General features: G+C 41.9%; 1 protein-coding gene across 11 annotated transcripts in view; it reads right to left on the bottom strand.

The window, feature by feature from the left end:
- The window catches only part of PROX1 (prospero homeobox 1), a 58,631-nt gene extending 42,521 nt beyond the window's left edge, over positions 1–16,110 (bottom strand). For 4 of the 11 annotated variants that reach the window (XM_024215300.2, XM_024215309.2, XM_024215310.2 and 1 more), the window contains exons 1-2: positions 12,989–13,080; positions 3,021–4,809 (exon numbers count right to left, since the gene is read on the bottom strand). In XM_024215300.2, coding sequence (XP_024071068.1) covers positions 3,021–4,742 — 1,722 coding nt within the window. In that variant the 5' untranslated portion in view covers positions 4,743–4,809; positions 12,989–13,080. The other 7 variants (XM_024215302.1, XM_024215308.2, XM_024215303.2 and 4 more) reach the window with 7 other exon arrangements.
- Positions 16,111–24,190: the final 8,080 nt, after the last annotated feature.

Here is a 24,190-nt window from a genome sequence, read left to right as displayed (position 1 = left end):
CTATAGGCTGCATGGACAAATGGGCAGTTGCTAGAAAAATATCACCACAATAGAGTTGTATACCGGTGTGCACACTTCTGTCTAACGGGTATTTGAGAATCTAGAAGCTTTTCAAATATATTTGTGTCCAGGCTGCAATAGTGACTAACTGGGAGAGTCAGAGTGTCAAGGGAATAAGGTGCGTTGGGAGAAGGGAAAGCGGCACCCACATTAATACTCAGTTTCCCCACTGACTAACCTTCAGAATGGCACTGGCTCTAGAGGAGGCTGCCTGCACACCTTCTCCATCAGAAGTAACATGCTGAGATAATGGCTGCCAGTGAGAGAGAGGAATATAATATGGGGGAGGGGGTGAACACTGTAGCAGAAAGAGGGGAAGACAGAAACCAAACAGGACAACAGAAACAGCACAAGTTCCAAAAATACTGACTTGCACTAGAATAATAAACAGAGTGGGTCATACAGAGTTATAGCCAAAGGAAAGACTAACAGCTTATAAACACAGAATGGTTTTTCCTTTTCAGTCCCCCTTTGAAGAAGTGAAAAATTTTTCATTCTTCTTTCCAGGAGGAAAAGAAAGCTACTTTTACTGAAAACAAAGTAATATGCCACCACATTGTTAGTCGGCATTTACCGAATTTTGGCCTCAGCTACACAACTGGGGCTCCTGTTGACTTCAATATAAGCTGCTCTGAGTGCATAAGAAGGTAGAATTTGAAGGAAGGAAGGATTTTTTAATCCGAATTAGTAATTTTTAGTGTTTATGGAAGATGCTAGCCTTACACTGAAATCCATTTTTAATTCACACAGAGGATACTAAATGGACAATGACAGTGCACGTTTCCCTCACACCCCCAACAATGGGTATGAACCCCAACTTGAAGAGATCACCTCCGTGGGATGAGAGGCTACTTCAGTCTCCATTCCCATTCATGATTTGGTCTTTAAAGGTTTGTCTACGCAGCATTTAAACACCCGTGGTCAGCTGACTCGGGCTCATGTGGCTCCGTCTGCAGGGCTGTAAAATTGCAATGCAGACATTCAGGCTTAAGCTCAAGCTCTGGGGGCCCATGGGGTGGGGAGAGTCCCAGAGCCCAGGCTCCAGCCCAAGCCCAGATGTCTACACCCGCAGCCCAGCCTGGGCCAGCTGCGGCTGTGTCGCAGGTCTTGTATTCCAGTGTAGACACACCCTATGACTGCCAACATAGTTTCCATTTGTGGTGCTTTCAAAATGTGAACACTTGCCTTGTAGGATCTGGACTGAGATCAGCAACACATTTCACGTAGGCCAGCAAATAGTCATTAGATAGCAAAAACTTTTGATAACACCAATCCAGGCTGGTTTTGAACCAGTGACCTACAGGTAAAGGGTTCTTTGGGCCTGAACCAACACACCCTGACTCATGTCAGTAGTCCTTTTAAGTCAAATTGGACAATTCATATAAGGGAGGACTACTCACATGAATAAGAGTTTGCAGGATCCCTGCAATTAATTTGCGGAGGCACTCTTGCCCTTAAAAAAAAAAGTGTTTACAATTAATCTAATCCGTCAAAATTATTAACCACAAAAAGATACTTATTGATAATACAAGCATATACCTGGCATCTGCCTCCACTGCTATTATTGGAAAAAGGACAACTTCATCAATAGCACTATTATTACTCGAGGATGGATATGGTCATTCAGTTATGATTGCCTTCATCAACTTGGAAAGGAAATTAACTATAGCTAAGACTCTATACGTGTGTGATTGCCTTCTGGAGAGGTCTTATCATAGGTATAAAATATAACTGTATCCTTCATTGAAAGTCCTCAATTTAGCATTGGGCAAATATCACATTTTATCCACATTTAGTCATTTAAAAAAATAAATAAAATCTTCTGACCATACCAGAACACACATTAGGGGAACGGGGAGGAGGAAGAGAGGGGAAGGAGTGTAATTGCTCCAAAAAAATTCCCCAAAGGACTAGTTTACAGAAAATTAATATGGAAATAGCTGGATATGCCTAAATATAAGCAGAGCTGTATTTTTCAAAAGCCTGATCCGGAGCTAAAAAGTTATTTAAACCAAAAAAAAAAAAAAGCGGGGGGGGATGGGAATGTCCTGTAAATGTAATACAGCTGAAGTTTTATATCTAACTGTGCTCTCTAGCTTTCCAAAATAATTTGCTTTGTGTATGTTAGGACAAAAGATTTCTGTGTACGGCTGAACAGAGGTTAATCATGCATAGCAGGCAGCTGCAGAAGGGCTGAGGAACAGACCTCTGGGTGGGGAAAAGAAGTTGATGCAGCTTGAATACATCAGTACCTGTATCTTTTGTGTTTTGTTTGTTTACTCACTTGAGAGCCGAACTGAAGATTTACAACCAACCAACTGTTTGTTCTTTGTGAGAGTCGGGAACGACACTGTTAAAATGGGTCGGGCTTACTTTGGCTTTAATAGGGAGAAAAAAATCGTTTGGAAGGTTAAGTGTTTTCAGCAGGGAGACACTGCTGGATAAGACGTCCCATTTTCCCCCATAATAAAGGGCCCAGTTGTGGAGCCCTTACCTTTGTGAGCACTTACTCACGCAAGCATTGCTATTTACTGCATTGGGACTAGCCGGGTGAGGAAGAGCTCACCGACAGGAGGAAAAGTTCCACACAGCTGGGCCCTGAAGCCTCTCTTACTTTCTGTCCTAACTGGACATCCCATAAAGCAAATGTTTTACGGGGGGAGAGAAAGGAATCTGTTTAAAGTTCTCCCTGAAAAAAAGGCCAGGCAGGTGATATAGGGAAAGAGCAGAACGCTCTGGGTGAAGCAGCGCTGTTCATTACCTGATACTTTATTTAATCACTACTCTTACAAGTCCTTGGCTCCTCCATCTTAGAATGTCCTATTACCAGTATGAAAGCATTGCATACAATTATGTATGCAGTGAAGTTTGTCTTAAGTTACCCAACAAAAGAGGAAAGCAAACTTACACAGATTGAGCCTGGTATTGCAACCGATTATATTTTTTTTAGAAAAGGATATTGCACTTCCCGAGTAAGGTGAGATTTCAGACATATCTTGTAGGTCACCACACTCAGACTTTATGAGAGACAAAGAGAGACCTTCAGCTGTGCTGGGAGGGTGTGCTGGTGAACAAGGATGGTGATTCATATGGTGCGACGACATCTTGGTCCTCAGACTCGTGGTCTCCCTAGTTAAGTCTAAGGATTCTGGGGAGGCTCTATCTTTCCCTGGAAAGGAGGCAGATGGAGCACCTAAGGGATTCTGAAATGGGTATGCCATGAGGGGAAGCGGAAAGGGATGGCGGAAAGAAGATGTGGTGAAGCCCGTGGTAGCTGAGAGTGGAGATTGATGCAGAGAAGCGTGATGGCCACCAGGCGGTGGGGCTGATGCAGATTGGTCAGATGAGTTTTTGCGAACTACAAGGGGCAGTGCTTCTGTTTGGTCTGTCGAATTAGGCATCTGCACATTGCTGAATGTATCTAGTGGGTTTGGAATGATGACATCACCGAAGCACTGCAGGCGCTGGTTTGTGGTATGGAAGTTGTGGTTTTCCCCATTAACTGCAAATCTTGCTTGAGGGATTTGAAGAGGTGGAAAGACCTGAGGAAGCTGGCGGGAGGGCTTGGATGAGAAAACTTTAACCACTGTGTCCACAACTTGTGACATGGCAGTGTTCAGTTCCTGTTTCAAGGTCTCAGCCAAATGTTTGCCTTCTGGATGGAAAGCGTTTGGCCTGTGTTCTTTTTCCTTAGGACCTTCTCTTTTAGGCTTATTTTCGGCTATTTCTTGTTCCCTGATCAGGGCTCTTGCACGATCAATGAACTGCCCTGGGTCTAACTCACACATTTCATTATCTGACCTGCCAACAGAATCCCTTGCTCTAGCATCCATGATTTCTGAACGCATGCTGTCTTCAGACAGGTTACCATCTTCATCATTTTCGGAATCAGTGCTGTCATAGATTTGGTAGAACTTTTCCTGCAGCTGGCGCAGCTGTTTCTGCATGTCCTCCAGCTGCTGTTTCAGCTGTCTGCGCTCCTCTCGCTTCTGTTCTTTTCGAGCTGAAACCAGCTGCTGGAAACTCTGTTGCTGCTGTTGAGGCAGCTTTTGCTTGCGTTTGTTTTCTCTGTAGCTTTCTCGGGGACTTACAGACTGTGGAGCCATCTCTCTTTCATTTTCATTGCCCCTTAATGCCACACTTGGGGAATGGCTCATACCCCGAATTATATTCTCAACCCGGGCGCGCTTAGCTCTCAGGTGCTCATCACATAACCGATCCATATCAAACTGGCTCATAGCAGGCCTGCCAAAAGGGGAAAGACACTCTTGGGGGCTGTCTCTTGAAGAGTTGCTGCATACATCCTCCTGATGTACTTCTGAGCCTGTACTAGAGAGACCGCTGGCTTGGAAACTGGGCTCTGTGCCACCATTTTTGTTCATGTTATTTTTCAACAGCTGGGAAATTATGGTTGCTCCTGGAAAAGGCATCATGGCATCTTCATATGAGTTCGCCCTCTTCAGCAGCTTGCGGAGTACATTTGACTTTTCCCCATCTGCATGCTGCACCACTGAATACTCAACATCCTGCTCTGAACCTTGGGGATTCATGGCACTAAAAAATGTTGCTCTTGCCTTTGCAAAAAATGCAGATGCTGTCCCTACCGTCCTTTTCACTCCAATATCAACTCTTCTTCTCTTGGTTTGCCTGCTTAAGAGGGCTGTGCTGTCATGGTCAGGCATCACTGGACTGTTATTGTGCCATCTTCAAAAGCTTGTCAGCTGGGCTCAGCTCAAGAATCCTGGGACCCTGGCCAACAGAACAAAAGGACTGATGAATCATTTTCTTTAAATTTCTCCAAATTTCCTGACCTCAATCCTGAATAAAATGCAAAATGCATAGGCTCTGGGATTTATGGCACATTACAATTATTGCAATGTATTATGCACTCTGCTTGAAATGAAACATTTTTAAATATTTCTGCTCCACTGGTTTAAGATGGATTAAGATTTAAAAAAGCAAAAACTGCTTAAGCACCAGTAATATGATTCTCTTGCACAAATGCCTAAAATGATACTGTTTATCTTCAGAAGAAACAGTAGATTAGAAGAACACAGCCTCTGACAACCAATTGATTAAATTTAGGGCATTGAGATATATGTTACAAAAGAAGATGAAAGTAGTCCTTATTTAAGATTTATTGTTAAAACAAGAAGCTGTATAAAATTTGGATTAAAAAAATATCAATTGCAATGTAAAAACTGTAATTGTGTTTTTTAAGACTAAAAGAAAAGAACTGATAAATAAACATCCGAAGGTCAAAATAACAACTTTTACTTAATTTTACATAGGGTGATGTATGAGTGAGTGAGTGAGAGAAGCATAGAAAACATACACACATTTAATACTTATGTTGCAAAAAATCTCTTAAATCATTAAGGCAGCATTTATTCAGTGAATCAAAATGCATTAAGATTTTTTTTAAATGGTCAGGATTAGAATATATATATATATATATATATTTTAAAAAAGAGAAAGCAAAAATGCTGAATATCATTAATATAACCTAGCAGATGCCACTGAATTGCCATTGTGGTATTTTAAATTCTCCAAATACTCTGCCCTTTTTGGTAACTTATATTCTCAAAGTAAATCTCAGTGCTAAAGCACGAAATGTTCACATTTCACAAGCTATGATATAGGGCATTACATTGTTTGCATAAGCAAAATCAAGGCATTTTTCAGTGTTACAGCTCTGTTTTAGAACAGGCTCCAAAAATAATATCTCATATGCCCAATGAAGCCATTCTTATATGTTACATTTTGGATACACAAAATCTTATTTCCTGTGACATGCAAAAACAGAAGAGAAAAAATATGGAAAGATGAAAGAATATAACATCAATCAACTGCATGAGAAAGGAAGATACCTTCTCTTTATATGAACTCTCATTGTTTCCCAGGAACACAGTATAAAAAGATAACACTTCCTTGCATTTTATAAAAGGTTCTTGACATAATTTGTGACTTATTAACTAGTGATGCTAAATGCACATTGCACATGAAGTGCAATGTTTCTTCCTGTTTCTTAAAATTTAACACTATACTAAATAACATTAAAATATTTTTCATGCTGTGTTTATCTAACATTAAACTTCACATTTGCTTAACAGTGCACAATCTTCACAATAAGAGGGTATATTGCCAAAGGCAGCATGCAGACTTTTTGGAATTGCTCCCATCTCTTTCGGTTCACCTGTAAAAACATCTACGTGCTCCCTAGGACTGCATCTGTGGCTAGTTTTAAAGAATGACTATCCATGCAAACAGGAATAATTTCAGCATGAAATAATCTGTAAAAATCAAGATAGTAGGCAGTGCTTAGATTGAAAAAAAAAGTATTTAAAAATGCTATGTTCATTCTATGGTCTTTGCCCATGTATTTTGGATATGCTAAAAGAATTTTCAGAGCTTCTGCGTTAAAGACTGTTACAAAAGGGACATGATGCTTGTTTATCTTACTGACTCCTTGTATCCAGGAGGGGAAAATAAAAAATAAAAATTCCCTGAATTCGAACTGGAAATCTAGACCCAATAATTGCTGCCAGCACTCTGTGCAGAAATTGTTGTTAATATAAAAAGTGCATGAAGCAAACTAGGTTATGGAATTAAAAAACAAAAAAAGGTCACACGGCAAATCACTGTGGTCCCAATTCTGAACCCTTACTCATGCCGAGTCGTGTCTTCTTCTGCAAGTAATTCCACTGGAATCAATGGGATTACTCACATAGCAAGATACTATTCAATGCAAGTGAGCGTGGCAGAATCAGGTCCTGATTGGAGGGGCATTTATGAAGGACACCATCATGCTTCCATCAAAGTCAATGGCAAAATGCCCATTAACTGCAACAGGGACAGGAACAAGACCTAACATCCCAGGCCTTCTTATTGACAGTTAGACTGGAGCTGAAAGATGATTTTCATACATGAAAAGCCAAATTCTCTGCTGGTGAGAATGGATGACTCCACTCAAGTCACCGGATGGCATTCATCTACACCAGAAGAGAATATTGGCCCAATAAGAAACAGGGAGAACATTTACATTCCTCTTTAAAGTATATGAGTTTGCAAGCTACATGAAATAGCAGCAAGGAAATGTTAAGAGCTTTTGCCTTGGTATGTAAAATATCCCACAGGCATTTTAGCTTCAAAAACTGTACCATGTGCTTTTCCTTCCTTTGCTGTATAGTGAAATTATGCTTGATTAAAATCCAGCAATACCTTCCCAGACTCATATCAAAATCTAATGTCAAGTTTTGTGTTTTATGCACTTCCTAGCGGATTCTGGGCATCTGAACAGAACTTCCGTCTCTCTTGCCCAATCTCAACCAAGGACGTACACAAAGAGGGCCTGCTGTATCCTTGAGGCAGTGACTCAGGAAATAGGTTGGCTGAAACAGGTCATAGGGTCATCGCTACGCATCCTTCCTCCTGAGCTTCCATTTTCCTCTCACACAAACCATGCATTAACAACTGCTCACCAGCTCACTTCTACCACCACGAGGGAAATCAGTTTTCCCTTAACGTATTGGAGGTGCTCTGGAATGTGGCACCCTTTTTCTCTCCCATTCTTATTGGAGGTTGAGGGTGCTTCTCTCACCCTATGCAGTAAATATTTCTGGGTTGCTCCTGGTATTCAATAAAGCCTACGGGGTTTCTGTCTTAAGATGTGCACTATTCTCAGTCTAAATAACGAGAAATACTTCTACTTTATCCATTGAATTATATCGGCTCATATCATTGGCTTAAAGGGGCCAAAATGAGTTCATGTCCAGAGGAAAATAGAACACAACGGACAGTAGAATGCAAAATCCAATTCAGCAAGAATGTGTTCATTGGATATGACACAGATATTATAGGAAGACTTTAATACTGGAAAGAAAAAATATTCCTACTTTGTCTGCATATTTCATCAGCACTATATTTCCTACATACATGGTTGTGTCTGTGTACACCCATTCAGGAATATATATTTAGAGAATCACCTACTATAAGCCATTTTTTATGTAAATTTTTTAAAAAGGAAAGGCAATTTTTCAATTCTTTAATTTAAAATCGTTAAGGTTTACTTTGTAATTACAAGTCACTTTTGACATTTCCTCTCTGCCAAGTGTATTTTTCATTATATCAACCCTAAACACATATGTAGTTCCATGTAGGGGCCTGATCCTGTCAGGTGCTGTCTGCCTCCTGCAAGATAGCGAACATTCTCAGTTTCCATGGACTTCAATGTGAAATAAGGTGCTCAGCACCTCTCTGAATCCAGCCAATAGAGTAGCTTATATTATTCTACCTACCTTTAAAAAATTTTCATTACAAGAAGTTTAAGAATGGATCTGTAATAATGGTCAATTTCTGAGTAACGTAACATCCACAAGACATGTATATAATCAATATCCATTTACATGATTAGGTACAAACCAATATAACATAAATTTGCAAACAGCTTTCTTTCCAGATGTCTCAAGGATTCATTGTCCTAAAATCTATTAATACAGATGTCTGTAGAATGGGGTATGATGTCAGGTATTTTGCTGTAGTTGTTAGAAAGAAATAGATTTATGCAATATCTAGTTTGATCATTCATATTAGATATAATAAATATTCTAGATTATACATTGGATACTAGATACCTAGTCTAGTTTAATCCTTTATAGAGGAAAACTTCTCTATAAAGTTCAGTAAGTATGACAAGCTTATTTAAAGTTGCATAGTTGTGAAGGAATCTGTACTGACAACAAAAGCCTTTGGTACTCAATGGATACGAAATAACCAACTGGATAAACAGTACCAAAGCGCTGAATATGAAGTATATTCACTGAGGAATTCCAGGGGAACATCATCCTGCAAAGCGGAAAATTGTTCATTCTGTCTTTTTATCAGCCAACTACTATCTTTGCTCAGGTGTCTGCAAGTTTGTTCTCTGCTTATTATGCTAATGCATCTAAAGAAATTTAACATGTTCTTGATAATAGGGACATTCAAAACTTTAAAATGAAAGCGTTATACTGGACAAGATTTTGGTAGAATAAACCAGGGCACGTTAGATGAAAGCGATTTCAGACAGTCGTATTCCCCCCGCACCAACACCCCCTGACAAAAAGATAGATACATCTGAAGAACACATTACACTTCTATATCATGAATCTGTTTTGGTGCTAAAAATCACTCCACTGCACTACTGAGAAGTACAAAGTGACAAATTCTTTTGTGTAAAATTAATAATTGTTCCTTAGCAATAGTGCTTTTCTACTAATTTTTGGAACGGTTTTCATGGACATTTTCAAATAGGGTGACCCTCTTTGTCAAGAATTCTCTCTCTTTTTAGCTGAGATGATGTTATGGAGGAATTTTAAACAGAATAGAAATAATTAACAACTCTAGGTGCACTAATAGCTCCTTTATTAGGATTCCTCCACACCAAAAAGTAAAAAATTTAAACTAATTAACTTTTGAGCTACCTGAGCTAGTCTTTATCTTAAAACAGAAATACAATCCCCCTTTAAGAACATGGACATGTAGGGCCCAATCCAGCCCATCCACGGCAACTCCTGTGAAACACTGAGCATCCTCAACTCCCATTGACTGTCCTGGGAATTGAGGTTACTTGACACATCTCAGGTGGTACTCAGCATCTTACTGGTTCAGGCCTTCACTGTTTTGAGGAGAAACACACCCTGTGGTCATGAATCTGCAGGTTGCATTATTTAGATAAACAGTTTGTCCAACTGAGAAAGAGACAACAAGCCTACCCGTGGTACAAAAATGTCACTACTGTTCTCCTTACAAACCAGTTTTATGTTCTTCATGAGCAGTTAAACAATTATTAAAGTCCACATGGAATCCATGCATGTACCAAGCTGTAGGATTCACAAGATTCCTCCTGTAAACTCAACTCAGGCTAGCCTAGATTTCTTTTCCAAATTACATTATGCCGTTAAATCAGAATGTTTGAATCAAATAGTCAATACAGTATACTTAGGGATAGACTAAATCCTGATTTGAGGACTATAACTTGTAATATTCTTTAATTCTGCAACTACACATGAATGAGGCATCCCTTTCAAATCTGATTGTGTCTATGATTATTTAATTTGCTAGCTGAACATAAAAAATCATAATGTACATTAAAAGGTCTCCTTAGCTTTTGACCTGTAGAAAAGTAAGTTATATACAGATAGCGTCATTCATAGAATGTTATATGACTTGCAGCATAATTTAATAAGGAACCGGTAACAAAAGTATATACATTGTGACTTTTTATTGTAGTTCAACTCAGTAACCTGTTAGCACTCAAGTGTCTACTTTTGAGTATTTATAAATATTTTAGCTATTAGAGGTAAGCTTTGGAAGAAAAGCACATGAAATAAACCCTGAAATGGGCGTCAATGGCAGTAAACTTTATATCCTTGGTGACAGATTATAAAAAAAAAACAACTGCAAGCATAAGACCTAAAGGACATGTGCCACATGCAAATTTACATGTAAGAAATCTACCTTAGTGTAATTCATTTTACATACTGTCAGACCTGTCAGGATAACAGAAGTAACAAACCTTCTAAGTTTTTACATCTAATAGTTAAATAGCTATATTTCTAAAACCCTCCGTTGACCTATAAGGCAATATTAGCTCTTCTCTTATAGGGTAGTAAATGTGTATGTGTATACAGTGTTTGTGGGAAAGTACACACACATATTCACATACTGTACATAAACCTAATACATTGGAGATACACTGTTCATAGCAAGAAATACAAAATGCCCATTGTACGCATTTGGAATCTGTGTCAAACTTAGTATACTTTCCACAACTTTTACTCAATATTCAAAGGATTCTCTAGCCTGCAAACATTGCCCACTACCATGTACAGTTTATATGACTGATAAATCCTGCTTTATCGAGATATTAATCTGAGTGTCCCTACCTATTCTTTCTTGAAATGGAGAAGATATGCATAGCATGTAGAACTCAGACAGGTTAATTCTGGTCTCAGGTGTGATTTCTGGCCATTTTAGAGGCAGACATCTTTGGATTTTTTAAAGCCTAAATACATTACCCAAGATCTCTCTGCCTACATGACAGATATCAAATACAAGGAAAGCAGAAGGCAGAAGTCAGGCTGACAAGATGCATGAAGTTAGACTACCAACTTTCAAAAATAATCACTAGATGTGTTCTGTGCATCTTTTGAAAGAGACTTTAAACAACCTGCTCTGTTCTCTTTATCAATATTCTCCAGGGCCCTAAAGATTTCCCAGGGCAAGGTTTAAACCAAACATAGCCCCCCCCCCACACACACACAGGTCTTAGCCACTAAAGCAGACAGTCCTGGCTAACAATGCATCATAAATTCATAAAGCTCGCAGTAACAGTCGTTGTGCTGAGGATCTGCAGTGAGCGAGAGAAACTTGCACCTGTCTTTCTTGACACAACACACCTGTCTGGCACTGCCCATGCGCATTTCGATGCGGCTCTCGGTACCTTTCATTAGCTGTGGAGAAGAAAGAAGGGGGCGAACGTTTCCGTTTAAGAGCCCATCGGGGCTGCCAGAACTGCTTCATAGGCAGAGTTCTCGAGCAAACTGGTGCTCGACGGCTGCTTTGCAACCGGGAAACGTGCACGGACTCCTTTCTGCTCCTCCTGCCAAGATTTCCAGTCCCCACATCCCCACCTGCCGTGCAATTCTGCCTCAGACAGACTCTCCCCGATTCTAGCCTGCACTCTCTCTACCGACTCTAACTTTCTCTTAACTTACAAAGACCCCCTCCAGCAAACGCCGTCTGAGCAGGAAGCCCATTTATGCTCAGCTTCTTAGAGACAAACGCTTCCCAGACTGAGTTTGTGCCCAAACTGTACACATAACCCACACCTAGCGATTAAACCCACTGTCCAAATAAGGCTTCACGTTTTAAGATCTACTCTTCAAACGTCCCACCCTTTCAAGACTTAGCTAAACTTAAAGCACACCTCTCTCCCATTCCCCCTTCTAGGCTAGTACAGACCCATTCAGAAAGAACCGTTTCTCATGCATTTTCACTCAATTTACACACATGGCAAAGTGGTTTTGGTCAGTCATCAGATTAAAAAAAAAACACATCTCCACCAACATGAAAAAAAAAACCCTTTCAAAGAAAAGTGCCCACATCCCGAAACCCACTATAGATCGCTAATAACCTGATCCCTAAACTTGCGTATGATCTATTCTCATGCGCTCGCTCGATCACATTTTCTGTACATTTCCACAATTCTCAAATCGTCCCACCCTTTGGAATGAAAAGTAATAATAATGAAAAAGCCCCTGCCCTGCCCGGCTAGGGTTAAAAAAAAAAAAGGAGAAGTAGAGACATGCAAATGACAAGCAAATTGGAACAGACAAAAAGAAAGGCAGCTATAATAAACAAGACAAAGAGGAGGCTCATAGGAGCAGACTAGGAGTTTAAAAAGGGGGGATGGGAAGAGGGAAGAAGGGGAAGCTCAGTACAACAAAAAGAAGTAAAATACTCCCCGCATTTTCCATCCCCAGCAAAGTGCCCTCCAACCACACACAAAAATAAAATAAAACGAGAAGAGTCAACAAAAGGTGGCAGAAATGGAGACAAGCAGAGAAGAGACAAACAATATCACCCCACAGCAACCAGGTCACTTACTCTTTCGGACTGGGCAGGCTAGAGTGATGGTTCCATTGAAGCTTCGGGGTAACAAATCGCTACTGCTTTAGTTATTGGATTATTGTTATTATTCTATAAGAAAGTCATTGCAATCGCCCCCCACCTCCCGGAAAAAGCAGCCCACGTTTGACACCGGTGACCAGTATTTTGCTGGGGATTATTTGGTATCATTTAAACAGCACATGCAAGTGCTGGAGGAAAAGATTTAAAAAAAAAAAAAAAAGAGGAAGGAGGTGAAGAGGGGGAGAGGAATACTTACTCAGTGCAAAAGCGATGGAAGTGAGTCTTTTTTTTTTTTTTTGTGCCGGTGGAAAGAGAGAGGAAAACAGAGAGAGCCTGATAGCTGCTGCTGCTGAATATTATAATTGGACAAGGGAGGGTGAGTGTGTGTGTGAGAAAGAGAATGAGTGAGTGTGCAGGGGAGAGAGAGATAGAGAGAGTGTGTGTGTGTGAGAGAGAGAGGAGGGGGGAGGGAAGAGCTCGTTTGCGCCGCACTCCTCTCCCTGGCTGTAATTGTCTATTATTTCTGCAGGCAGCAGAGCAGCCTCGCTCAGCTGAGGGCTCCGCACCACAACAAGATTTACTTTAAGACACAGCTGAAGGAAACAGGAAGACTACACGTCACAGTCTGAATGACGTGGGCCAGGCCAAGCGCCCAATCGGGAGGCTCCTTCGGATTGAAGGGGGGATAGTGAACCGAGAACTTGGGAGGAAAAAAAAAAGAGGGATGGGGGGAGAAAGAGGAGGAGAAACTGGATCCCTTCCCCAGCCCCCCACCCAGTGCTGCAGGGAAGGAGACTTTATCACCTAATCTGGTGCTTCCATTGAGAGAGCCATCTGCAAGCCGCAGCAGCTAAGAGCAGCACTTGATCTACTTCTGAATCTTGCCACTCACTCCAGGTCCTGCAGTGCATGGCAGATCAGTTACCTAAAGAGCAGCAAAGCTCGTCTGGGTGATGTTACTGCACAGCAAAAGCTGCACCGCAGTTATGGATAAGTAAATGAAAGGAGACACCCTACCTCAGCTATTTAGTAATTTGGGGGCGGGGGTATTTCAAGATAAAGTAACTTTAAAAAAAAACGGAAATAGAGAAAAGTCTTCAGCAAAGTGAGGAGTGCTGACCAAGGTACCCCAACGTTATTCACTAAGATTTTAGATTTTTTTCTTTCCACAATTCTACCAGACTGGGGGGGGGGGGTGAGGGGGAACTGTACAAGTTGGAAGCCAATCTGTCCCTGTTCCAGGGCTATCATTGCTGTGAATGTTTAGGAAGTGGTGGCTAATCATCTCTGGCAGCATCATATACTAACTAGAGCAATAGTAGCATTAAAAAAAAAAGAAAAGAAAAGAAAAGCCAAAGCACAACAGATATAAGGCAAATTTCCTGCAACCCAGACACAATAACCCAGACCAGTTACTGTGTAGGAATGCCTGTTTGGATACAGTACTTAAATACTTTTTGATGCACTGGTTACAAACTTTAAAAAATTAGTTATTTCAAAACTTCGTATCAATCTTAAATACAAGGTGTAAAGAGGATTCACTTTCTATTGAATGTGATGCTGCAACTTTAACTGAGCCCAACATTTAACTTATCACTTGTGAGACAGAAAATAAACGAGCAAAAAAGAGCATCAGGTTGCACAGTGTCCAAACAAATGGCTTTTAATAAACAAGATTAATTGCTCCTCACTTTTATTTACTATGGACTTCTCTGACTCAGACATAATAAAAGCGTGCACCTAAAGTTCAGATCAACTTAAATATATACCTAGCTAACTGAACACCGATTGAACTATATACTCTGCTGTAAATCAGTAGGAGAGGGGGGAAAAATCAGTATCTTCCCAATATCTCTGGAATGCAATTAGATCAGAGTGCGGTCAGGTTTTACACTGGTTAGCGCAGATTTACGACGTGTGCTAACAGTAAAGACACAGACATGTTAATACTCGGACATGTTAATTTCTATAAGAAAACCACCCCCCTGTTTGAAACGGATGATGTTGAAGTTTGCTTTAAAAATATGTTTAGGCATACACACCGCAGGAAAAGAGGGAAAAACAAACCGTTGGAAGGAAAAGTCAGAGCAGACAGGTTAAACCGCTTTGAAAAAGGTAAGAACAGTGTTTAATATGTGTGAAAATAAATATCCGTCTCTTGATTTATGTACTTGTTAAAATATTAACTTACTTCTCTGCTTCATAGCATTGCTAAAACAGTTGCCAAATAGATAGATGCATACGCCGCAGTCTGTGGGTTTAGCATTTTGTGTCTCTTAAGATCCCCGTCTAGTTAATGGACCTAAATGTCCTATTTGGGGATATTTTCAAGGTCAGCCAGGCTAATTTCTGGGGACTGTGTAACTTCTATATTTGGTTCACTCTTTGTTCTTATTTTCTACATCATGCATCAAACAATTTTAAACAAAGTGCCCGGGCACTCGCAACTCAAAACACAGGCGTGAGTTTAAGAAAAGAGAGCGAGCTAAACTTCTCAAACCCTGAGCCGGTAAGGTGTGAAAGAAAGCAGAACTAAGAAGTGGATTCTCGCGGGAAAGGACTGATGGGCACTTCAGCCCAGACGGGGCTGGGTAGCTACTTGAGCGCAATGCCGGGGAAGTTTGTGGATCTGTTGCTTTGGGAGGGAAGTTCTGGGGACCAGGCTATGCAACGCTGCAGGCAGCGGAGGGCGAGTGCAGCAGGCGTGGTGCTCTGACCCCGGCCACCAGTGCCCCGGCGACTCCAGCAGTTCCCAGTATAAAACCTGCGTCTCCCCTCCCTTCTGGGGCAGACCTGCCGTACAGTGCCTCGCCCTCTGCTCTGCTGGCTACGTTATGCGGCGACGCAGGGATCTCTCCCCCTTCCCCTCGCCCCCCCCTCCCGCCCCCAGGATCTGTCTTGTTAAAGGAGAGCCGCAGCTTCCAGCCTGGACACGTGGATTTCTGCTGCGTCGCGCTGACCTGTCACCAGCCATCCATATAATGTGGGTGGCTGAAATTTCACAGCCCCCGTCTCTATTTAGGCTGCAGCTCCCCGTGTCTCTTTCTCCAAAGAGAAAACTCCCGAAGATCTGATCCCACTCCCCCGTCTGTTGTCTGATGCGTTAGGTGACGCGGAAAAGTCAGCCATCAGTTATGGGACAACACGTACACTCTATCCACACGCTCCGGTGCTGTGTATCCCCCCCCTCCATTATTTCAAAGAGTGAACACAAGTTTAGAAGCCTTTCCGGCCACTAAACTGTTAAAAAAAGGTGCCGCAATGTACTTAATGCTGCGTGTGCTTTGAAAGCCGCTGCCTTACCTGTGTTCAAAGGGATAGTGGCTATTTACCCTCCCCGTGGACGCATAAAGGCGATTGCTCCATTCTCTGCTCCTGGTTTTGTTTGCTCGCTTGTTGTTTCTTTACATCCCATTTGAAAACAAACCAGAAAGTCAAAGTCAACTCCCATTACTAAGAATCGTCGTGTCCAACTGAGGAGCTGTCACTCTACGTGCAGGCTGTCAGCTCAGGGGGTTTCTAGCCATAGGTGCCCATGGAACAGCCAACCAACCTGGACTTGTTCATAAGCGAAATGCCAGAAGATCGGTAGCAGTGGCAGCTGCAGGAATTCCCTAGTGGGAACCCAACTGCTTATGCCCCTCTGAAGTGATGTTTGTTTAACTAACAGCTTAAATGTAAACAGAAATGATCGCTTAATATCACTTGGAATAAACATTTAACATAGCTCTCAGGGAGCAAAGAGAAAACGTAAAGATGCCTCTAGTTAAATCGTTCCTTCTTTTTCCCACTCCTTCCGCCAAACTCATGAGTCACAAGAAAATACAACAGATAAAAAGCCCCTAATTACAGCTCACCACATTGCTGTATTGTGGAGTGAACTCGTCATTTAGTAGATAGCATACTATTCATAGATGAAAAAAGTGAAAACTTTTATCATTAGAATGTAATATTATCCGAAACTGATCCATTAGCCAGCCTCGGCTTCGCCCGAGGCACCAAACTTTCCAATATCAAGATATTAACAGATGGTGGTAACCACATGGTGAGATGTTGCTTAGAGAATCCATAATTTCACTCAGGCCTAAAGGACTGAATCCCATATAGCCAACGTGTGTTCTGTATTGGCCCTTCTCCTTCTCCTTCTGCCTCTATTTCAAGATTCGGTTTTGGTTTTTTTTTACATTACAGCTCTCAAGAAGCTTTTATTTTTTAATAAAAAAAGTTCTTGGGGGTGACTGAAGAGTTCCAAATATTCGTGCTACCTGACGTTACCATTTACCCCTCTTTTTACTTGTGCAATTTAGTGTATTTCACTAAATAGAGATGAAACACAAACAAATACTAGGGGGCAACCTTTCAGTGGAAAGATTTACTGAAAGGAAGTGGCTAGAAGGTGAGTGCATTTGTCTGCATATCTCAGTGTAACAGTGCGACAAGACTCAAACTGGAATGCAATTATTTGATGACACTTAAAACACCAAGTAATATTTTCTTTTAAGCGTGGGCATAAATCGCTTGGTGAAATGTAATTTGCCCCTAACCGCTAACAAACAGGTTTGTAGGAGCAGCAGCACCTGAGTTGCTGGCTAAGCGAATAACGAGAGAAGGAAGCTGCATTACAAACTGTTACTGAGGCAAAACTCTCTAGACCAGAAAGTTTCGGATTAGACATAATAAAAGTGGCGGCACTTGCTTCCCATCTATGCATGATGTTCCTGTTCCGAATAGCGCCTGTAACGAGGAATTTAGGATGTTTTCATCTCACACCACACATTACTTCCTTGGCAGAGTTTGGAAATCAGCATCGGAGGCAGCGTGGCCACAGGATCTTCTCGCCTTGCTGTGGCAGCAGAGGGCAGCCGCCACAGCAATGGCTCCCCCTTTGCCTTGCCTCTTTCTGAACCCGTCCTTCGGGCTATTCAGCCAGGGTCAGATCCTGCAGCCACTGCACTCCAGGGCACCCGTTCCATGAACTTCAGCGGGTGAAGGATCGAGCCCTGAGCCAACCTCTGTTGGTTCCCAGCTGAGTTTCCACCAGTCATGTCATTTGCGGTGCCTTCTCCTCCATAACCTCATCCCATTCCCTCCTTCGGAGAAATTTCACTCGCTCTACAGAAGTGGGAAAGCAGACACGCCACAAACGGCAGCATAAAGGGGATGCCCGTCTCCATACCTCACACATGGAGTACTATTTCCACATGGCCCCTAACCCAGGAGGCAAGAGCTCCACGGTAGCTTCTCTGTGCCAAGCCCATACACAAGTTCCTAGCTTTAACTTCTTTTTTTAAAAAAATAAGGGAAAGCCTGCTATTGTTTCCACAAATTAGTCTCTTTCTCTCCCCTCCCCCATTTGGTTGGCACGTGGGGTTTTGTTGCTGCAGAAAGTCTGATGGCCGTTGGAGATAGGTGCTCAGACAAGAAGTAAAGGAATATGAAATGAAAGTCTAAGTTAGATGTCAAATCCTAAGGACTGATCACGAACAATCTTTCTGACCATCTTTAGGTTATTAGTGACCATAAATCTGAGATGTAATTGAGCCTGACCCGAACATCTTTGATTTGATACCTTCTCTTCCTTAAGTCAAGACATATGTCTTGGTGGACATATTTTCAATGTGACTTGTGCCATGTAACAGAAGTAACGTGCGGCTTCTTTATCCGTTTTATCTCGCACACTCCCCACGGAGATACTGGGCTGGGGCGGTGGGAAAAGGACCTGATTAAATGAAGGAGTTGGAGGGTTTTGTGTTTGTTACCGAACGTCAAATAGTATGGGAGCTAAAGACTAGGTTTACATTATTTAAAGTTAGACCTTTAAAAAAGGATTGCTATGTTGATAGATGTTAGCATTCTATTTTCCAGCATTTTGCGAGATACGCTGCTCGATGCCATTCATCATGCCAGAAAAATCAAATATGGCTTTACTGGATATTCCATCGTGCCAGACGTTCTCCCCAACACACCATTACTGAAATGCCTTTTATAGCAGTTTAAAAAATCGGGGGTCTCTCTGGTTGGTGGGCTATCTAATCTATCTACTTATCTAGTCGAGGGGCTGCACTCAAAAATGGTAATACTTACTCCCGTAAATGTAGGCTGTGACATGGGGAGTCTATTAAACAGGGTAATTCCTCCAAATAGTCGTAGAAATACTGCAGCGTTACCGTACTTACACATTTTGTTCCGCATACACTGGCTCTCCTTGCCACATGTGCTTGGTGATATTTTATTGCAGAAAAGTGTCGTTTAAAAAGAAAGGGGGGGGCGGGGCAAGCGACCCAAACCAGGAGGATTCACAAGAAGTTCTTGATAATGAAAGTTAAGGAACTAGCAGTAGCGATGTGCATTTACCTTTCAGGAAAAGTTTTTTTGCTTCTAAAGGTGATGGTATTAAAATGCTTTAATAAGCAGGTTTTAAGTATGTTCTGATGCATGACGGAACGTAGCAAACTATACATAAGAATCCTGATTTATTCTAGACATAAATCGAACTTAAATGGTTGGCCTTTTTTTCCTTTTCTTTATGATCTCTCCTGGCGGTTTCGTTGCCCTTCACCGCTCCCAAACCCCACGCTCAGGGCTCTTGCTCTTTCATTTCCAACACAGCAACAATTCCAGGTTGCCACCCGGATCATAGGGAACTATACAGTTAGAGCCCGATCCTGCCCAGTGACTTACAGGGAGCTTTCCCTTAGAGGGGAATGCCAGGCAAGACGGGATCAAGGGTTTGCAAATAAGGCTACAAGAGGCGAAGAAAAGCAATCAGTCCTAATAAGCATTCAACATAATTGTGTATAGGTACAACGAACCCCACCACTTCTTGACTTCATACATTCTGCTGGGATACAGAGGGGACTCAGAGCACTTGGGAGGTGGGGGGCTCTGATTCTGCAGTCTTTCGGCAGGCAAAACGCCCAGGGCAGTCAGTCGACCTTTTGGTTGGAGGACTGAGAAGGCAGCTTCTGCAGAGGTGGAAAATAAACACCCTTTCTCACTGCAGACTTAGAGGGAAAACGATCCCCCTCCCCACCCAAAATAAGTGGTAAACAGGTGGGAAATAATAATACATTTTAATGAATGATAATGTCACATAGGCTTATGCTATTAATCATAAGTAATACTCATGTTACCCTGTGCTTGGGGAATCTTAGGAAGCCAGGAACAAATGTACAGCTAAAGGCCAAGCACCGAAAGGGAGTGAGAGGAATATATTACTAAAGGTTTCTGTTTGGTTCCCCCCCCCCCCCCCACTGACTCCTTTGTATGGGTGACATATTTTGTCTTCCCTTGTAGCTTTGAGTGCTGCAGGGGCTTTGGAACAAGGGTGCAGAAGTGTGTGAGACAGCACAGGGAGATAGGCTAAATTTGGCAGGTGAATGACTCTCTTGAATTCTTTCCTTTTTTTAAAGACTCTTGAGGCTGCCTTGAGTTGAAACATTTTGCAAGTGGGGCTATGGGTGACCTCGCTCCAGCCCTGCACCTTGCAACCTTCTCTCTAAGCGTGTGCAGCCTGAACAGTGGCGCATCAATAAGCATGTCTGTAATTAAATGCACGCTCTCCACTCACCAGGCCTCTCTTGCCCTGAACTCCCCTCGCTCTTTTTTAGTCGTACCAGAGAAAAGGCTGCGGCCTCAGCTAACGCAGGCGCCTCGGCAGCAAAAAAAATATTCCCCAACCCCTCCAAAAAACTAGATCCGCCTTCCCGAACCGCACAAATCAAGGCAGGAAGGGGAGTAGAAAGTCCCTGGGCCAGCAGCTGTCTGGGCACGTGGAGTATGGCAGGTTTTCGCGTTGAATCAGTGCCCCTTGGGGCCACGTGTGTCGCCCTTACCTCCAAGCACCAGCTGCAGCGGCTTCGTCTCATTGGCAAGGAAGGGTACATGCTGTTTCTGCTCCGTCCCTTGAGCGCATCCCCCAACCCCAGAGCAATTGCAAGTGCAGTTCCTCTTAGCGTATGAAACAGATTCCAGTCTATGGTCCACTTTCCCGTTTTGGTTGATGGTGATTCACTTAAGCAGTGACACTGATTATTTCCTGAGCGCTATGGAAGTTGGAATTCAATAAACATTCATCCTAAGCCACAGCCATAGAGTTTGCACCTAAAGTTTGGGTACGTGCAAATCTCTCTCTCCCCCCCCCCCCCCCCCCCACAGAGATAGAACCGATTCACAAAGGTCAGAACCAGAGCTCAAATTTCCCTAAAGTTTGAGGTTTGTCAGATCTGAGGTTTCAGGTCAGCTGAAAAATTAAGACCCCCCCCAGGATTTAAACTTCCCCCAAATTCTGCATCCTCTCTGAAAATAATGATGTTTATTCCAAGGTGACAGATTTGCACAGTGACACGTTTCTTTCTTCGAGGGGAAAAAATGGCAGAAAAAAACTTCAGAAATATGTTCAGGACCATTGCTGACTCGTCCATTCCTTTGTACTAAGACAATGAAATAGAAAATGATAAAGATATGTTGTTAAAAGGGCCTTTTCTTTAGTCGTTTTCCTTGTTGCATTCCTTCAGCAATCAAACAGATGACACTGGGGCTGAGAATGTGGAACAATTTTTACCTTCCTCTTCTGAACTGGGGTGCAAACCTTCTAGTATACAAAAAACAAGAACAACAAAAGTTAGAAGTCTATCTATTTATGATAGTAATCTCTGATCATTTAGGGCCTGATTCTGCTCTTACTTACACTGCTGTAAATCAGGAGTAACTCCACTGAACCCAATGGAACTACATCAGTTTGTGTGTGAGAGAACAGGGTCCCTAATATCTGTAACCATTACATTTAAAGTGTTTGTCTACACCCCTTGCCCTAGCCCTCCCTACAACCCCCCCCCCAAAACAACAACAACAACAAAACCTTTAGGAACAGAATACCTTCAACCTGGAGAGTAAATATCATCTAAGTGGTTCAGCAAAGGGCAGTTCAATTCATGGATCTTGAATTGATGGAAATAGAATTGTTAAAAAAAAAAAAAACAATCCAGAGAAGAGAAAGTGAACTAAACTAATCCTATTAAGCGCGGTAGCATGTTTCTGTGGAGCGCACGGAGAGATTAAGCACAGGAAAAGGGATAAGTGCTGCTTCAGTTTCACTAAACTAATGTGACAACTTGTCATTGGAAATCTTTGCAGCTTGTTAGCAGATGACTAGCTGATTCAGATATGTTTTCTACCATTTCCTTTGTGTCTGGGGGTTGTGTTTTTTCTTTCCAGTTCCTTTCTTATACATACTGCTTTATTTTGTTTTTTAATCCTTCCTGTCTCCTTCAAGTCAAAACATTTAACTTGCTTTAATCAATATTTTGTTTTGAAGATGTCCCTTGACCTTTTATTTGTGCAAATTAACCTTCATGGGCACCTCATTCATTCATTATCCTCAGCTGGATTGCATGTCCCCTGTACATGGCATTTGGGGTATGACATATTTGTGAAAGACCTCCCAGATATTACAATGAGTGTGTATAGTAATACAAATAATGTTATGGTGTGGTTTTAAAAAACTTGGCCCAGATTTCTCTTTCTTTCTTTCTTTCTTTCTTTCTTTCTTTCTTTCTTTCTTTCTTTCTTTCTTTCACTAGATTCAGAAAGAAAAAGTATAGTAGTCCTTGCCAGTTTCCATGTCATGGCTGTATGTATGTAAGGGCTGAACAAAATAGCTAAGCTGGGAGAAATTTTAGAGTCAGTAATTTCTTTTCCAAAGCAGGTGTCCAATTTGTTTGGAAACTGTGCTGCCTTTTTTCTTTCTTTCTTTCTTTTTTTCATCACCCCTACTTCTCTCCTCCTCCCTCCCCCCTCTCTCCCCGCACCATTAAAGGCGTGCTTGTTGAGTAAATGGAAAAAAAACATTTGACAACATTAAAGGAAGACTGTTTAGAAAAGGAAGGCCCTGCTGAGGTGTAGAGGAAGCCTGTTTATTAACACTGGACACCTCTTATCTGAGGCAGCTCCAGATGGATCTCCCCTTGGTAATTCCCACTCTGTGCCAAGCGGGGTTAAGCAGGGTAACCACCTTGACGTGGGTTTGTGATCACTAGGGGATCTTCGGCTTCTTCAGAAAAAACTTTCAGCTTGTTTTCATTTCATTTTCTTTTCTTTTGTTTTTTCCCTTCCCAGGATCTCCGGACTCGTCTACGGGAGGGATCTTTGCACAATGATGTAGCCATGACATCAGTGTATCTGCTGCAGTGTAGATATGCTGGTATGAAGTGGGGCGTATTCCAGTTTGAAGTTGCACCCGTGAACACCCTGCTTTACACCCATGGAGCACATCCCCACTGAGTATTTGCAGAAGTGTAGCTACGTAGCTGCAAAGATCCCTAACACAGACAAGCTGTCAGTAACTATGGGGAAGGAAAGGTAAGGGGAGAAAGCTAAAACTCAGAGTAAAAAGGCACGTGGGTAGATTTACCTTTCTGGTTGTAAATTGCTCACTTCTGGGATAGGGCCAGGTTTTGACTAAGAGAGAAAATAGCTCAAATCTGTCAATAATTAACTGTCACAGAATTAATGCTATCTCAACAAATTGTCACTTGGTAACATCTCAGGTTCAGACTTTTCCTGGGAAAAGATTGGTTGAGTGGCACTGGCCATTACATTTACCTACCCATCAAGTGTGGTTTAACATCCTGCTCATTCTAAACATTTCATGCCTGACACATTTACCCATAATACATATTTTTGGGAGAGTATTTTTTAAGATTAGCCATTTGCACTTTTCCAATTCCTGAAATGCAGCATTATTACAATGCATGTACAGATGAACAATATGGACTATATTTTCTCCTCCACTGAGGTCTGCTAAATGAGACACCTGTGGCCAACAACTATTGGTTATAGATTCCTGATTCAGAAGCTGTCATGATCCTGGTCCTGACATAAATTAGAACAACGATGGGGCTGCTTGGATTTCCAACAGTTGGCTAAGGTCCCTCGGGGACCATACACCATTTGTAAATTGGTGGAGTAAAGTTATGTACTCTACCTCAATCCCTCCCTGCTCTTTCATGCCTTTTCCATCCCCTGACTTGCCATCTCTCCCCTTATGGTGGGGTGGTTGGGAAGATTGGAACAGGAGTGGGGACTATTGGCTTTATCCCATGGATAGTTCTCTCCCATCAGGAGAGTCTTGGCCGGCAGCTGTGTCCAGATTCTGATCTCATCTGACTCTATAACCTTATTTGGCCTTGCAACCAGATTTCTCCAGGGCCTGTGAGGTAGAATGTGTTATTAATAGTATTACAATGCTCAGTTTTTATTATTTTCTCTCCCTCTCTCTTTAAAAATCATTCTATAATAATAGAGGTGGTGTTGGTATCCAGTGTGTAATCAGCATCTTGTTAATACCTTCACGCATTACAGAAGTAGCAAGTGCTGGCCTTATTATTGGAATGTCATCCCACACTGACTCTTACTTTTCCATTTTAAAATTGTAAGTGAACTGTTAGTGTGGACCAGA

The sequence above is a fragment of the Terrapene carolina genome, unplaced genomic scaffold (assembly GCF_002925995.2).
Source record: "Terrapene carolina triunguis isolate 2854851 unplaced genomic scaffold, T_m_triunguis-2.0 Scaffold262, whole genome shotgun sequence".
NCBI classification, from domain to species: domain Eukaryota; kingdom Metazoa; phylum Chordata; order Testudines; family Emydidae; genus Terrapene; species Terrapene triunguis.
The sequence above is the reverse complement of the archived record's forward strand: the minus strand, read 5'-3'. Positions and strand labels throughout refer to the sequence as shown.